The sequence below is a fragment of the Colletotrichum chrysophilum genome (assembly GCF_026319265.1).
Source record: "Colletotrichum chrysophilum strain AFK26 chromosome Unknown scaffold_275, whole genome shotgun sequence".
NCBI classification, from domain to species: domain Eukaryota; kingdom Fungi; phylum Ascomycota; class Sordariomycetes; order Glomerellales; family Glomerellaceae; genus Colletotrichum; species Colletotrichum chrysophilum.
Window position 1 is genome coordinate 16120 of NW_026517562.1, and position 15099 is coordinate 31218.

Sequence of the window (15099 nt, forward strand, 5' to 3'; positions counted from 1 at the left end):
TATGACAACCAGAATTGAAAGGCATCATCAATACTTACTGCTGTCTCTATGGTTATGTGGCTATCGATTAAAAATGGCCAGCCTAATTTCTTTGTATGGGACCCTGCGTGGTCCCTAGTGACATGTCGAAATCTCGGAATGACCAACTCCTGCGGAATGTGGGGCCGGATGGACACAAACTTTGCACCGGCCCCGGTGCTCTTCCGCAGACTGGATTCCCTCTGAAGCGGGGCCTCACTTGTCACATTGGCAGCCAATTGGTGAGACGGTATGCGTATCTTGCCAAGAGAAACACAGATTTCGTGGAATTGTCCGGAAAATCCGAACAAGTTGCATTTTTGTTTAACTCGTATCTTGAATCTTAAATTCCCCTTCACCCGTCTTGGTCACATGTCAGGTTTTCTTCTGCACCCCGTGTTGTTAGCTCACTGCTGTCTTTGCCTCAGCAAATCAGCATCAGTTAATCCCCTTGCAATGGCATCAATTATCAAGTTGTACGGAGACTTCTACTCACCCTTCACCATTATTTGTCTTTTCACGCTTCATGAGAAGGGTTTGTCCTTCGAATACGTCGACGTCAAGCTCTTCAGCCACGAAACCAAGGTATGAGTCTTAACCTAGTTGGTAACAATGACAATGGCAGTCAGTTCTCCCGACTCATCCCACTGCTGATGATTGGTTGCATGCAGCGGGATCTTATGAATGCCAAGCACCCATTTGGGAAAGTACCCATCTTGGAGGACATTGACGCTGATGGAAATGTGACGAAAATTTGCGGTAGCCGCACTCACTCAAGGTAACAGACCGAGACTCTTGTGCTGACCAGATGTGGCATGACACAGAATGCAGAGCTATTTCCCGCTGGCTAGCGTTGAAGTACGCCAGTGAGGGCACTGCTCTTCTGCCCAACTTTGAGGATTACAAAGCCGTCGCTCAATTTGAGGAGGCTGCGTGTTTTGAGTCCTCGTATCTTGCCGCGTCGTCTATTACGTATCTCAAACAGAAGGTCGTGCACCCGTACGGAAATCAATCGATCTTGTGGCAGCTCCAAAAGGAGGACTTTGACTTACGTGTTATGTTAGGAAAATTGGCGTTCCAGTTTACCCGGAGGCAATCGAGGAGTCTCTACGTCAGGTGGAGGGCAATTTGCAAGTATTTGACCGCATATTGTCGGCGCGGCAGTACTTGACAGGCAACAATTTCTCCCTCATAGATGTCTGGTCAGCAATCTTCATTTACTGCTTGCTGGAGACTGACCCTGAGTTTCTCCAAGACCTGCCCAGCTTGGCTTCTTGGTGGAAGGGTGTTAGCAGCAGACCGGCCTGGCAGTGGACTACTGCTCAAATTGCTTCTCGCTGGGAAGCTATGAAATGAGGTTTGAAGACTTGTTGTACAAAACTAAGTAGCAGCCACCACAGTCATCAAGATGGGGATCCTATTAAACACTTCTGTGTGGGGGGTGCTGGAAATTGTTGATGGATGGATAACTGGAAAAAGACTGCAGAGTCTTCCCCGTGGGGAATTGAACTTGTGTCTGACCCAAAGCTTTGCTATGCATACTTGGCCTTGCTGTGGGTGAAGAACACTGAACGAAGAATAGCGACTTGCGGTTTTGCAAGGAAAGCGAAATGTAAAATGATAAAGTAGCCCGAATTCGAGCTGATGGCTACTAAAATATGAATACGAATGAGGAATGTCTTAGTCCATCTTGCTAAGCAGGACCCACAACACAGCCGTTGGAAATGACAGATCAGGTCTACCTAAACAAGCGCAAGCTCGCAGTCGGGTCCTCCGTCGAGATTCCATTTCTTCCTGCCGCGAGGTTCTTGGTGTTGGTGCTCTCAGCAGTCAAAGCTTTCCCATCCGACCAAGGCCGCGCCATGGCTTGAATCATGGCGCATACTCAAGAAGCTCCAAAATCAAAATTTGTATCAACATTCGGACTCCAGGTTAATCCATCGGCGTGATCCCCCGCGAAGTATTTCCCTATATGCGAGTTTGACGCCGAAATTCCCCTTCCTTTCTTGTAGGTCCAGGTGGCAATCTCGGCGTAATCCCCTGAAGGCTGAGTGCGGACTTTGCCAGAAGTTGTTTGCGACACTGATTCGGCTCTACTGGACCGAGCATGAGCGATAAATTATGAGAGCCAAGTATGATAGAAAACCACCCGGACATATACATTATACGCGGAAAAATGGGGGAACCCAATTTAACAGAACCGATCCAGACTGGGTCCTAGCCATCAGATACTTTCAGCTGGAGGCACCTTCGGAAAATACCCTTGTTGCATGCTCAATGGGCCAAGAACCTTCACGTCAAGGAAGACTTTCTTGGTAAAGGGACCATGAATAGTTATGAGCGAGATCCAAAGACACTAGGAGCCTGTCATTCATAGGTCAAGAGGAGAAGGGTGAACGAAGAGACGACACAACATTGCCGCGAGTGCGGTGATGGTAGCGGCAGCGTCTGGTTGAACGGCAAGGCAAGATGCGCCGTGCTGACGGAGGGAGTAGACATGGCCTCCGCAAGATGCTCATCGTCTGTTGTTAAGTGTCGCGTCTAGTTCCATAGTCTGTCAAGGTCCCTAATGGTGTGTACCCAGCCTGTCGCGGTCAGACAAAAGCCCCCTTCGCAGTGGGGCCTTGGGAGTCGAGGCAGATCATCACTGTCGAGCACATCAAAATCAAAGCCTGACTCAAGACTTGACGATTACAGCTAAAGAAGTCTCAACAGAGAACATGCATATAAAGACTTAACCCGAACTTGAATAGATGTCCCCAAGGTCCTCGCCAGTAGGTTTCGCAACGGGAACCTCCAGGCCGCCATCCTCTCCATTCGCCCTCGCAGGACCACGGCCCTCAACCTTCTCCTTTCCCTGCGAGCGCCACCACTCTAATCGGTCCAGAAGTCCCTCGCTGGCGGCTGCTTGTAAAGCTGCCACCGCCATGCCCCAAATGGCGGCGTAGATGCTATCGTAGATGGGAGCATCGGAGCTGGCAATCGCTGGCCCCATTTGAGAAAGCTTAAAGATCAGCTCGAGCTGGTAATCTAGCTGCTCACTATTCTGCTGGTCACTTCTGTTTATAATCGGCATGTCATCGTTGCGAACAGAGCCGTTGCCGGAGTGGTCGATCGTGCCGGCCAAGAACTTCACAGGATCTTGTAAACTCGGCTCGAGAAGACGACCCTCATCCCCGTCGGCCTCCTCTTGGGGCGTTTGGGCAATGCATGCCCGCTTAGTCGCCCACAGGATCTCGTTGTTGCTGTCACTGTCTTCATGTTCCTCTACAGATTCTTCTGCTTCCAATTTGCGCTTGCATGCGCCAGAGGGACGCGTCGTCGTTTGACCATTGGTGTTGCCTGGTATAGAGTTTTAGTAAGAGCCACTGAGGTAAAAGAGATGCAACCACCTTGGGGTTAACGGCTTACCTTGTCGACCGACGTGGTCAATATCACAATTCTCAATGGCATAGAGGAACACCACATCACCATGGCCATCCTCTTGAGACGGGGTGCACTCCCTACTTACGTTAGACGTGTTTATGCGGCCATTGGTGCTGTCGGTCAACCTTTGGCTTTCTTCCTGGTTCTCATTATCCTCGAAGGTCTCGTTTGTCGTGTACCCATTCCCCGTCGTAGTCTCAATGGTATACTCATTGGACAAGGGGGCGGAGAAGTCCTGGAACCCTTCCCAGTCCAGCTCGTCAGAGGAGTTCCATTCCTCTTCCTCCTTGCCGGAGCACGAGCTGCTCTCCTCCGAGGAGTACACATACGACAACTCGTCGCCGAGGTAAGATTCAACATTCTTATTGGAGGGAGAGTCTTCGTTCTCGTCGAGCCACCGTCTGAAACAATCGTGGTGGATGCATGTGCGATTATCGCTATCGACACGAGAGGGTAATTCATTATTCGCGTAGCTAAGCGGAACGGAAGACGTAGGTGCATCTGGTGTAACGGGAGGCCTTGGTGGAAGGGGAGACTGAGGAGGAACGGGCGGAAAGGAGTAGGTAGGCTCATAGCTCGGCATATAGGCAGGCGGATAGCTAGAGACAAAGCTAGGCGCACGGCTAGCCGAACGGATAGGATCAAAATAGCCCCTACTCGCAGCCATATCTATGGTGAAGTAAGACCTGGTTGGCTGATAATCCAGTATCGGTAACTGGGCTGAAGCAGGGTCTTGGGAAGCAGTCCCTTGGGCTGATGCCGCCAATCCGTAGCCACTATGAGCAGAACAATCGCAGGAGGAAGGGTAAATGGTGTTGACGTTCCTGTCATCAACGGGGACACACACGGCGTTATCGCCGTGGTGATGGCAATTGTCGCCGCATACCGTGACGCTTTGTTGGCTGTCCTGGGAGCACCCATCGCAGCTATTTTGGCACGAGTTCCGGTGACCAATCGACTCTTCCACCAGATCACCTCCCTGGAACGGGGTTGTCCCTGCCGTAAGACCCCCAATCGGCGCTGTAGTAAATGGTTAGATTATGTTCTTGACACCCACACAGTGTTCCTGGTGGCAGCCTGAAGGTGACTTACGACGACTGTTTTCCATGCTGAATAATAAAAGAGTTGAAGAAGGGTTGAAATAGTGATGTGACAGCAGCGTTGGAGGAAAAAAGAGAAAGTTAGTGACAACGAAAGCGTTTGGTCGACAATTTAAGCAGACGGGGTGTTTCCAAGGTTGACTGAATATGTCCGTGGATGCGGTGGCTTGCCCCAAGAATGGTCGAACTCTGTTGCGCACAGTGCCTGTGGCTTTTGGATGAAAACTTCTCACTTTAGAGGGAGCCTACTAGCCAGTCCAATGTCATGAGAGGTCCATATCACCCTACCTACCTCTTGTAATAATAACGCGGAAGCAGAATACGTGACGCGTCAATGTTGAAATTTCAAGCAAGAAAGGTTCCAAAGCACCTGCATTAAGTTGATATGCAAGGGTATCACGAAAGCGGTTAAATGTAGACCAGATGCAGAGGTGAGGAGGTTGCAATCAGCGAAAAGACTTGAGGCCATACGGGCTCGCAGCACTCGTACCAACCTTGATGTAAGGTCCGAGAACGTCCAGAACCAATCTTTCACGCGTAAATCGACGCTTGCAAATAGTCTATGTGACTCAGACTAGGGACACGAAATTTTCTTATTTGAGACGTTTCATAGGTAGATAAAGCACCCTTTGAGCTAATATATGTCTACATCGAGCGGAATGGCTGGGCGTTTTGGAGTCCCCCGGGTCAGCTCCACTCATTCAGATGTCCAGCAAAGTGACCTCGTACCCTGTTGACTTTGTTTGATGGGCTCTTATGGATGGGCCGGTCCAGGAATATAGTGTCTTACTCGGCACCCATTTGGAACTGACACTGACATTCAGTTACAAGCCAAAACAACGTAAACAGCACGTGCAACTCGATCTTCCCCTTCTCCCACGTCAACATGAACCGCCTGGCTGGCATTCTCACGGACGCGTATTTCAAGATCCAATACACGCTTACCGACAACTACGATGATCCTTCGACCAGCTAGAGTATGACCGCAAGGTCAATATTTGCTTGCTCTGTCCTTCATAACACCTGGTTAGCTTTGACATCGTGAATGTTCCTAAATACGTACAACATACTAGCGGGTACCCCTTTGGTCAATTGAGGGCCCATATGCGGAGTGTTTGTCCCAAGCTGTCAATGTCCGCTGGAAAGTTGCTGTCAGGTTGAAAAGGTCGCTCCCCTGTGTAAAAGGTCTTCACCGATCAAGTTGCGAGTTCCTAGCTCCGCCACACAACTACTGTAGTAACAAATCTAATTCACAACATATCGCTCTGTTCATATGAAAATTGGCGGATACTCTTTCTCTCAACGTCTATCAATCGCATAACCTCGTATCTCAAGACTTCCTACGTACACTCCTCTATCGCCGAATATATTATATGAGATCAATACCACGATGCTTCCAACGCCACCCAACAAGAAACAACAGTGGTCAACATGGCACCGCTTGCCCAGAGAGATCCGGCTTCTTATCATCCATGACCTAATGCAAGCAGATTGCTCGCTAGGTCGCTTGGCCACTGTGTCCCGAGAGTGGTAAACCGAGATCGAGCGACATAACTTCGCTCGGATCAGACTGACACCATCACGCCTCGTGAACTTTGGGGCAATGATTCAAAGAAATCAGGCACTAGTTAGCTACATCTGGTTCTGCTTGGAGCTTGATGATTACGACTGCACCACGTGCGCACCTAATGGTATAAGGCTCACACCAGGAGAGTGGGGGAAGGCTTATGAAATCAACGACACAGATAAATGTCCCATCACCACGGCATTCCGGGATTTATTCTCGACTCTCAGCACATGAGATGCTCGACCTGATTTGATACTAGATATTGGTATCCACTCGCCCAGCGACTCGGAGCATTGTTTTCCATATCTCACCGCAATACCTGACGCCCCTTGGAGTATGTCAAGTGGGTATAGTATCGAGAAGGCTACATCAAGCCGACACTATCATGACCCTCGACATGATTGGGTTGCTGGGTTTCGACACGCCGCTTCGCCTCGATCTGCCATCAGAAAAGTGTTCCATTCAGTCATGGAGCAGGGGCCGTTTGATAGTGGTCAATTAGAGCTCCAATGGTGGGATCAGCTTCCAGCAGTCCCAGCCGTGACCGGGTTACTTCTCCGCCAACAGAATCGCCGGAGATGGAAGCCGCAGTCACTGGCACATATGTTTGCCCGGTTTCCTAGGCTTGAAGAACTCCATTACGAGCCCTGGAGAGAATGGGACTTCCCACAGCACATTACAGACAAAGGTGAGTATTACGACACCACCACCTTGCATCTTCAAGTCATTGCTCGCTTTGACTTGCTTTACACACCCGTTTGCTGATATGAAAATCCTCTGTCTAGAATACCGATATCTTTTTGAGTCTATCCGCCTCTTCAACAACAGTCTCAAGAGACTCTTAGTCTTTGAGAGCTTCAATCAACAGTATCCAGCTACGATGCAGCGATTCCTGAACGGAGTCGACTTGGCCCAGTGTGACAGTCTCCGGAAACCTGATCCAGCCGTTAGCCGGATACTAGCGCTCGCCAGCCTCAAGCTGGAGCATCTCGCAGCATCCTTTATCGTGGATGCCAGCAGTTTCTTCGAAATCCAACCCGCTTGGGAGTGGCCGAGCCTTATCTCACTTACTCTTACTTCAAGGTTACTTAGGCCCGACGGGAATTTGGTTGAAATTGAAGCAATGCTTCGAGCAGCAGCAGCAGCAGCAGCAGCTGTGAAAATGCCCAAGCTAGTTACTATGGAGATTTGGAACGGACGAAAGGGGTTATCATCTCTCTTTAGGTATCAGGCGTTCCGCAACATGGCGCAAGCTGTAGTTCTTTGGAGGGGCACATGGAAGTTTGTTATGAAACCATCCATCATCCGAGCTTGGGAAGCTGTGATGCATCAGTACAACAGCTGGAGGCTCGATTTCGTTCAAGAACGGCTGGATGCAAAGGCTACTAAGTGTCGCGGCGATGCGATTCAAGACTTGATGCATGCAAACCAGATTATTCGCCCAGTCTCTCTGCGGCAGATCCAAATAGAACAGAAAGCTCTAGAGGGCGTAGACACTGTATATTGTTGATAACAAGAGGAATTTCAAAGGCAAAGAGGCACACATAGTTCTGAGTAGGACACAACACCACGAGGATGTTCCCATAAGGTATGTTCAAGTCTTGGCCAGGTGGATTGGCCGTAACAGACGGGAGTGTCTGTTAACACTGCTGTGGAAGGCCCGGATGGGACAGGCACGTCTGGGTGACCACTGGGTCTTGCTGGCGCTGCGTTGAAACCCACTCGACAGTCACTTCGCATTCACTGCGACTACTCAAGTAGATTCCTACTTCCTTTCCATTCCATCAACAACCTGAAAGCACCCTACCCACAAACCCAGCCACCTACCTGCCTACCTTGGCTCGGGCAGCTACCTCGTCCAAGCTCCTTCCGCACTCAACTCAACACTGTCGACGCAGTACCAGACGACACAGGCTGTGTCCTACTTCCACGATGGCAGGACCCAGGCTATTGACAACCCAGTTCAAGACATCGCTGCTGCCGACAAAGGAACACGACTGGGCTCAGCTGCTGGGTTTTCTGACCTGTTTCGGCAATGACGCAAATAAAGCCTCGCCGCCCTTTGCCCCGACCGTTCTCCTTGTCTCGACTGAAGTACTGTCGAGGCTTCTGCGCTCATTGACTCAGGACAAGGTTACCACCGTCTTCGGCCACGGTCTCGACATCAGTGTCCATTTCTATACGTCGCCTGCTGTTCTCAAGGATGTGCAGACGTCTTCCCTCGACGATGGTGTCTGGAAGAACGTCCTCCAAGGCCGCGTGACCACATCAGGTCTGAGAGAATGGTGCGAGGCCCAGGATAAGAGCTCGAGGCTGGTGAGTCGGACCGTGCTGATGATTCTGTTTCCTTTCGTCTCCTTTCCTTCAACATCCACGTCCTAAGCTAACTCTATTGCCTACGATCTCAGACTGCTCAAACTATCTGCTTCTGCGACATTGACCAGGCCTCGAAGCCTGATGCCTGGGGACCAGCAGCGCTGGAGTTCTTCACGACAAATAACAACGGCAATATCAATGAGATGGAGGGAGAATCGGAGGACTTGGAGTCTGACCAAAAGAGTGACTCGGGATCGTCGGTAACCGCTGACGGTGAGGAGCCAGAATGGTCCAAATGTTTGAAAGAGAGCTACTACGAAGATACGGTGGAGGCTGCGGGTTGACCTGGGGCAGACGGGGATCTAAGAGGTGTGCATTGCAGCCGTTTACGGGCGAGGATAACGATGAGCGGTCAAGTAGGCTCCAATATAACCATCCCAGAGGGAGACGATGGCGGTCTTCACTTTCCGCAAACCTCAAGCGCCCAACCACACACCACCCGCGAGTTCCACCGTTAGTTTGATGGAAAATACAGCACCATCTCGTTTGACCAACTCTGATACCATTGAATCACAGCCGGCCGGTCCAGGGAAAGTGAAACCACTGCTTCCATAGCGGAGATGTTCCGTCGCTTCCAGCGCCAAGACTTTCGGCCTTGCTTATACGGCACCTGCATGGGCAGTGAGTGCATCCCAGCGTCCTTTCCTTGCGTCTCCAATGGCCCGAGGATGTGAGAAAGAACCCGACTCTGCCCCAACGAAAGCTACTGCTTGGCAGTTTTCCCAGGAGCTACCACTACTTCAGGGCCACTTTGCACTTCGAAGCTACCATCAGCAATGGAGCGTTTAGTAAGGAGCTCTGACGATGCCTGTCTCGACGCTCAATGGACAAAGAGAAGGGTGATGACGATATGAAGCAAGACCTAAGACCGCATTATCTGAAGAGGGGCAGCATCCTTTCCCGAAGGAACTGGACCGGGAAGAGCTGAAACCCTGAACGGACGGCACGTGCCTTTGAACGGCGTGGAATCCGAGAGGAAGGCAGAAGTGTAGTGACTGGTCTCCTCGTTTACCGTCGGTGTTTACTCCGAAAAGAATACAATGTGTAGGTGTCTCCTGCCCTTTCCAGCTCGGTGGCATCACATGGCCTCTGGTCGCGCGGAAAGACCCAGTGGTGACTCGTCAGGTCATTCTCCCGTTGATGTAGCCATCGCCAATTCCACGCACATGGGGACCAGATCAGAGACATCGTCGACAAAGGAGGGATGATCTAGGTCTGGCATTGGGGACATGGCGACTTCTGGAACGAACTTTGGGATTGGGTATGAGTTCTCGCGTAGAAGACTACATCTATGTTCCCCCGCTTCAATACACGCCCGCCCACTGCCCAACTGCCTGCTTTTCCACCCGTTGATGCATCCACCCCGTAATTCTCTCCAGCCGCTTTCGAGTCCATGTCTCGGTATCTCCATCTAGACATAGGGAAGGAAAGGGGGGCCTCCCAGGGGGCGGACGTGGATCTCGTAGCTGGATTCCGGCAAAACATGTTGAATCATGGCCTCAAAGTCGCCCATAGTTGCCGCGGTGATCTCGCAGCATGTGGCTGCCTCGATGAGTATCTTTTCGCTGTTGCCCTTGAAAGTTCTGCAGGAAGAACCTTTGGCGACCAGCGGTTCCAGAGCCTGCAGCTGGTCCAACAATATGGAGGCAGTCTCGTCTGTCGCAACGCAGTTTGTGATGATGATGATGCGGATGTAGCCTTCTTTGAGACTGACATTCTCCTTCGGGGCGGCACCGGGCTTTGGCTCAGCCTCCATCGCTAGACAAGCAATATCAGAAGAAGCCCAGTGGAAAGGCATACCTGAGAGGGCAGCAACACATACCTTTTGGCTTCTGCGACTGGGAATTGATACGCTGCCGGCGATGCCTGAGAGATTCAGAGCAGTCCTGGGGCCGAAGTGACGCTGATCGAGTGGTGGCAGCCATGGCTTCTGTCGCAGTTCAAAGCGGCGACCGTGGTTGAAAAGAGGCAATGTCGCAGAGCCAGGAAGTGTTCTTTCCGAGGGGAAAAGAAGCGAGCCTCCTCTAATATGAGGCGATCGCGTTGTTAAACTTGTTGGGTAAGGTTGCGCGTGGGTAGGTGGGTGCCTGCTGGCTGCGAGGTCTAGGTAGATAAGGTAGGCCAGCAGGCAGGCTCGGAATAGAAGGCACGTCGGTGCGGCATGGCTTCCTCGACTGTACTTGACCCAACGCGACGCCATCACTTTCTTCATCTCGCGGCCTGCCCATCAGACTGCGACGCCCCAAGAGAAAGCGCGAAGGCGGATGTAGTATGCGTCCTTCCGTTTACATTTTGAGTCACTGCGCACCAACCTGTGGATGCTACGGGCGTGGGATGCTCTTTGAGTTCTTCGAATCAAAACATGCCAAAAAAAGAAACATATAAAGAGCTTGTTCCCGGCTTTTGGCCCGCCCGCATCTGGAAGCTTCAAGAGCCGTCGGAATTTCTCAAAGGTGACTTCCGTGTGAGCCTTATTGATGGGGATAACACCCAGCACTGATCTCACGCCGCCTGGAGTTCTCCCCACCTCATATGTTCCAATTCGGCTGGGTTGACGCCAGACCTAACATGAACACGACCTCGCCGTGTGATGGAGCTTCTAGCAGCCTTCGCTCATTCAAATAAAGTCACAACATCAACATGACTGCTCGCAACGAACGCGCGCTTGTCACTTTTGTAGGCAGGTCCAATATCAAGTCCAGCATGCTCAAATTATCCAGCGAACCAACGCAGTTCCACTATATGGTATGTTGCCCGTCTGTTTACACATGGGTTGGTCTTTGTGCTAGTTGGTGCTGATTGCAGCATTGCATTGTGTTCATTTAACGATTCTGTTTCATTCTATATGTAACAAAAGAGGATGGTCCATTCAAGACCAGTATGTTCAATACGAGTGGACGTTTTTGTCATCACAACCATACACAAGAAGGAGCATCTCTTCCCAGTCCAGACTTCAAGTTGGAAAGCACCAAGACCTCCAAAGTATCCGTCGTCAGTGTGAGGCTGGACCAGAGATGAGAATGCGGCAGGCAAAGCTCTAACGCCATTAAAGCAATAGCTTGCAGTCAACAGGATCTCCGCGCCGGGGGCCAGCACATCAGCTGCATCAGCAGCAATCCCCCCTCACTCCGTCAGCGCGACCAATCGATCTCAACATCGCTCATCATATCCAGTCATTGAATCATTCATGCATTCTTCTAATTTATATACGTTACTGGGTCATAGTCAATGAAAGAGGTGCCTCCGAACCACCGTTGTTTGTCGCGCAAATTGAGACACTGCCCCCCGAGAAGTCGATGTACATCAATCCTGCACCCGAGGCTCTGTTTCCAGTGAAATATTTTGGCCCAGAACTATCGTCTCCGATCTGAATTTCGATACCATCGGAGGTGGTGTACGAAAACCCGTAGTTTCCCTCTTGGATATTCAGACCAGTAGTCGGGAAACAAGACGTCGTTCCACTCGCAACCTTCTCGTCCAACTTGAATACCTCCTTGCCGGCTGGTGCTTTGACGGCCTCGGAGGGCTCCTCAGTGATCTTGAAGGCTAAAGTGCCTGACCCGCCAGATCCGCAGATCTTGACCGAAGAAGTTGACTGGGCGAGGAAGGTGCCTGTCCATGGTCCCTTGGATTGGTGATATCCCTCGTCTGTTGACCCTGTCTCGATGCTCACAATCATTTCTGGGCTGACATCGAATGAAAAGCCGTACGTCGTTCCAGCTGTTGCACTAAAGGCGTTCGTGGGAAAACACGCTGAAGTACCAGCGCTAACTTGCTCGCTCAGTGAGAAGAGCTCTTTGGGCGCAGGTGGAGGGGGTGGCGGCGGCGGCGGCGCGGTTGTCGCCGCAGGTGGATTGCTGGTTGTGGCTGGAGGAGGACTAGGAGTTGCAGAGGGTATCGTCGTTGTTGACGAGACTACCGAGCAGGCCTCGCCGCTCAGGTCTTGTCTTTTGAACTTGGCGCTTCGCCCAGGGCGGCCACAGACGGCACCCTGACCATTGAAAATAACCGGTCCTCCGTCGGGAGCTCGCTGGTAGGCCATATCCATGAGGAGCTTTTGCATGTTGGCGGCTACCTTTCCAACCTCGAACAGCTGGGGGTATTCTCCTACCGCAAGAAGGTACGCTGCAAGACCGGCCACAGTGGGTGCAGCTGGGATACATCAGTTAGTATGGATGGCCTTCGCCCAATATATCGACCATGGGTTGGTACTACTAACCAAAAGACGTGCCGTCATTCTGTCGCGTGCCGCGGAAGAAGGAATTGGCAGCACACTGTAGCTGAACGCCGGGTGCCATGACATGAACATGAGGTCCTCCTTGCGAGAAGCTGGCATTCTTTCCCGCGTTATCAACGGCTCCGACGTTGATCACTGGAACTCCGTTTTTAGCCATCAGACCTGGCCAGCTATCGATGTCGGCAGCTTTCGCTTTTCCTTGCTAGACAAAAGTAGTCAGTTCACAGAACCTAACGCGTCCTTATTCGGCCCACATACTGCTACTTCAACACGATTGTCGTTTCCAGACGCAGCAATGACGATCACGTCCAGAGCAATCAACTCATTCACGTATTGTCTCATTGTGGTTTTGCTGTTCTCAGGTGCAGTGTCCAAACCTTCACGTATGTTAGTTGGTGATGCTCGGATCCGGTGCGACAGAATAAGCTGCAGATGGCGGGAGATTGATACGTACGACAGCGCGAGATGTTGACAATGGCTTTACCCTGCAGCTTCCTCTCCCTGACATCATCCACAATCTTATCAAGAGCGTCATCGGTATCGGAGCCCTTGATTCCGGCCTTGACGACGACCAAGTTGACGTTCTTTGCGACTCCAAACTTGGGACCGTTAATCTTAGATCCGGCACAGGTACCGTGCCCATCAGGATCAAGGTCCTCTTCAACGGATGCTTTTTCCTGGGAGCCTCCGAATATCCAACGGGGTTTCACAGCCATACCAGTGTATTCCTGGTTGTTGGGTTAGGTTAGTCAACCGCAGCACGTGAATTGACTCGAAAGAGTGGTACTTACAGCGTTTTTAGCGTAGTATCCACTGTCAAGAATGTAGACAGTAATCTCGATTCCGGCACTATCATCGTATGCGTAGGTGTTGAGAGTTTTGAGGTCTACCCCCGGCGGCTGGGAAAGAATGACGAGTTCTGTTGGGGCAGTGGCCTGCTTAACGACGGCCCGCTTTCGAATCCTGCCGAGCTTGTCAAGGGATTCCATCCACCACTTCTCGTGGACCTCATCATCATGGTCTCTTTCATTGATCAGCACTGATGTGCCCTGGTTGTTGCGATCCGGCTCATCAGGATCGACTGCGCCGACCTGCCAGGTTTGTCAGCTAATGATTGACTAGAAATACAAAGCTTTCGTGAAGCAGGACGATAAAGCTCAACGTACCAAGGGATTTTTGATTAGGTTGTCACGTTGCGTAGTGGTGATATTGGCGGCGACGAGCAAAACCTTTGTACCCTCTGTTACTCTGTAATTACCTTGACCAAGGTCCTTGTCAATCAGCGCGAGGAAGTCTTTCTTTTCTTGATCTGTGGCGCTGGTTTTGGGGTAGATAACATGCGGTGCTGGCGTTTCGCTCGGCACGGCACTCGAGGTACTCGTTGGGGCTTCCGTACTCGTAGGTGCCACTGAGTTCGAAGATGGAGGCGGTGCAGACGAAGGTGGTGCGGAAGATGGCGCCTCGGGTGCAGAGCTGGGCGGCTTGTTCGGATCGTCCGGATCGTCAGGTTTGTCACCGGACGAAGAGCCGGCGGTGACTGATGCGCCGGCCGCCACAGCCACCGGGGCGGCCCCAGCAGCGGCACCGGCAATGGTAAAGAAGCCACCACCGGGTCCTCCAACGACGACAACGCCAACGGGCACAACGATGGTGTCTCCATTGCTGACCGTAGTGGTCACTGGTGCGGCACTGCTCGTGGGTGCTGCTGAAGAGACAGGGGGGCTGGTGATGGTAAGTGGACGGGTAGTAGGTGCGGCAGAAGACGGTGGCACAGAGGATGGTGGCAAAGACGAAGGACGGCGGCTGGATGAGAGTGCGACACTTCCCGTATGGGTTCCGTTCCTTACGGGGGTGGCTCGTCGGAGGATCGGAACAGCATTGTGGTATGGTTCGCCCTGCAGGTCAGATGCTACTGCAGAGAGTGAAAGAAAGCCCAAGATGACAGATAAGGAGCGTTGGGCGTCAAATTTCATATTCAATTAACGAGAGTGAACGTTTCTAAGGAACGTGGGTGAAAGAATGTAGAGCGATCGGTGATGGCCTATGAACATCTGACCAAACCGACATTTCTCGCGCTCTCTCGACTCATATATGAATGCGGTTCTCTTGAGGTCATATTCATTGGACTTGTCAATTGGAAACATGGTCATTTACTTAATGGTTGATGTCTAAAAGCAGCAGCATAATGCAGGGCGTTAATGTTGTGGGAATTCCTGCTAGATTGCCGTCGTTGAACGGCAATCCGGATGCTCCAGGCCCCTCGACAAAGTGCCAAGTGCCATGCCTCATTTATGATTTAGTGCATACGGCCTTGGCTGGCCGCGCTCCGCCGCTGACATCGAACCTTATTTTGTTCTGGAACCCTCCCATGTCTT

At 51.5% G+C, this 15099-nt stretch overlaps 4 protein-coding genes across 4 annotated transcripts; 1 reads left to right on the forward strand and 3 right to left on the reverse strand.

The window, feature by feature from the left end:
• Nucleotides 1–2752: 2752 nt before the first annotated feature.
• COL26b_013972 (uncharacterized protein) lies at nt 2753–4027 on the reverse strand (the record flags this gene model as incomplete). The annotated part of the gene is made up of 2 exons (XM_053186555.1): nt 2753–3360; nt 3430–4027. 2 exons carry the CDS (start codon nt 4025–4027, stop codon nt 2753–2755), a joined length of 1206 nt encoding a protein of 401 aa, XP_053029499.1.
• Nucleotides 4028–8043: 4016 nt separating this feature from the next.
• Nucleotides 8044–8771, forward strand: COL26b_013973 (uncharacterized protein; the record flags this gene model as incomplete). The annotated part of the gene is made up of 2 exons (XM_053186556.1): nt 8044–8427; nt 8520–8771. The coding sequence occupies 2 exons, from the start codon at nt 8044–8046 to the stop codon at nt 8769–8771; spliced, it is 636 nt and encodes a 211-aa protein (XP_053029500.1).
• A 1127-nt stretch (nt 8772–9898) lies between these two features.
• On the reverse strand, nt 9899–10412 carry COL26b_013974 (uncharacterized protein; the record flags this gene model as incomplete). The annotated part of the gene is made up of 2 exons (XM_053186557.1): nt 9899–10245; nt 10310–10412. 2 exons carry the CDS (start codon nt 10410–10412, stop codon nt 9899–9901), a joined length of 450 nt encoding a protein of 149 aa, XP_053029501.1.
• A 1286-nt stretch (nt 10413–11698) lies between these two features.
• Nucleotides 11699–14603, reverse strand: COL26b_013975 (uncharacterized protein; the record flags this gene model as incomplete). The annotated part of the gene is made up of 5 exons (XM_053186558.1): nt 11699–12639; nt 13179–13452; nt 13516–13815; nt 13891–14446; nt 14572–14603. The coding sequence occupies 5 exons, from the start codon at nt 14601–14603 to the stop codon at nt 11699–11701; spliced, it is 2103 nt and encodes a 700-aa protein (XP_053029502.1).
• Nucleotides 14604–15099: the final 496 nt, after the last annotated feature.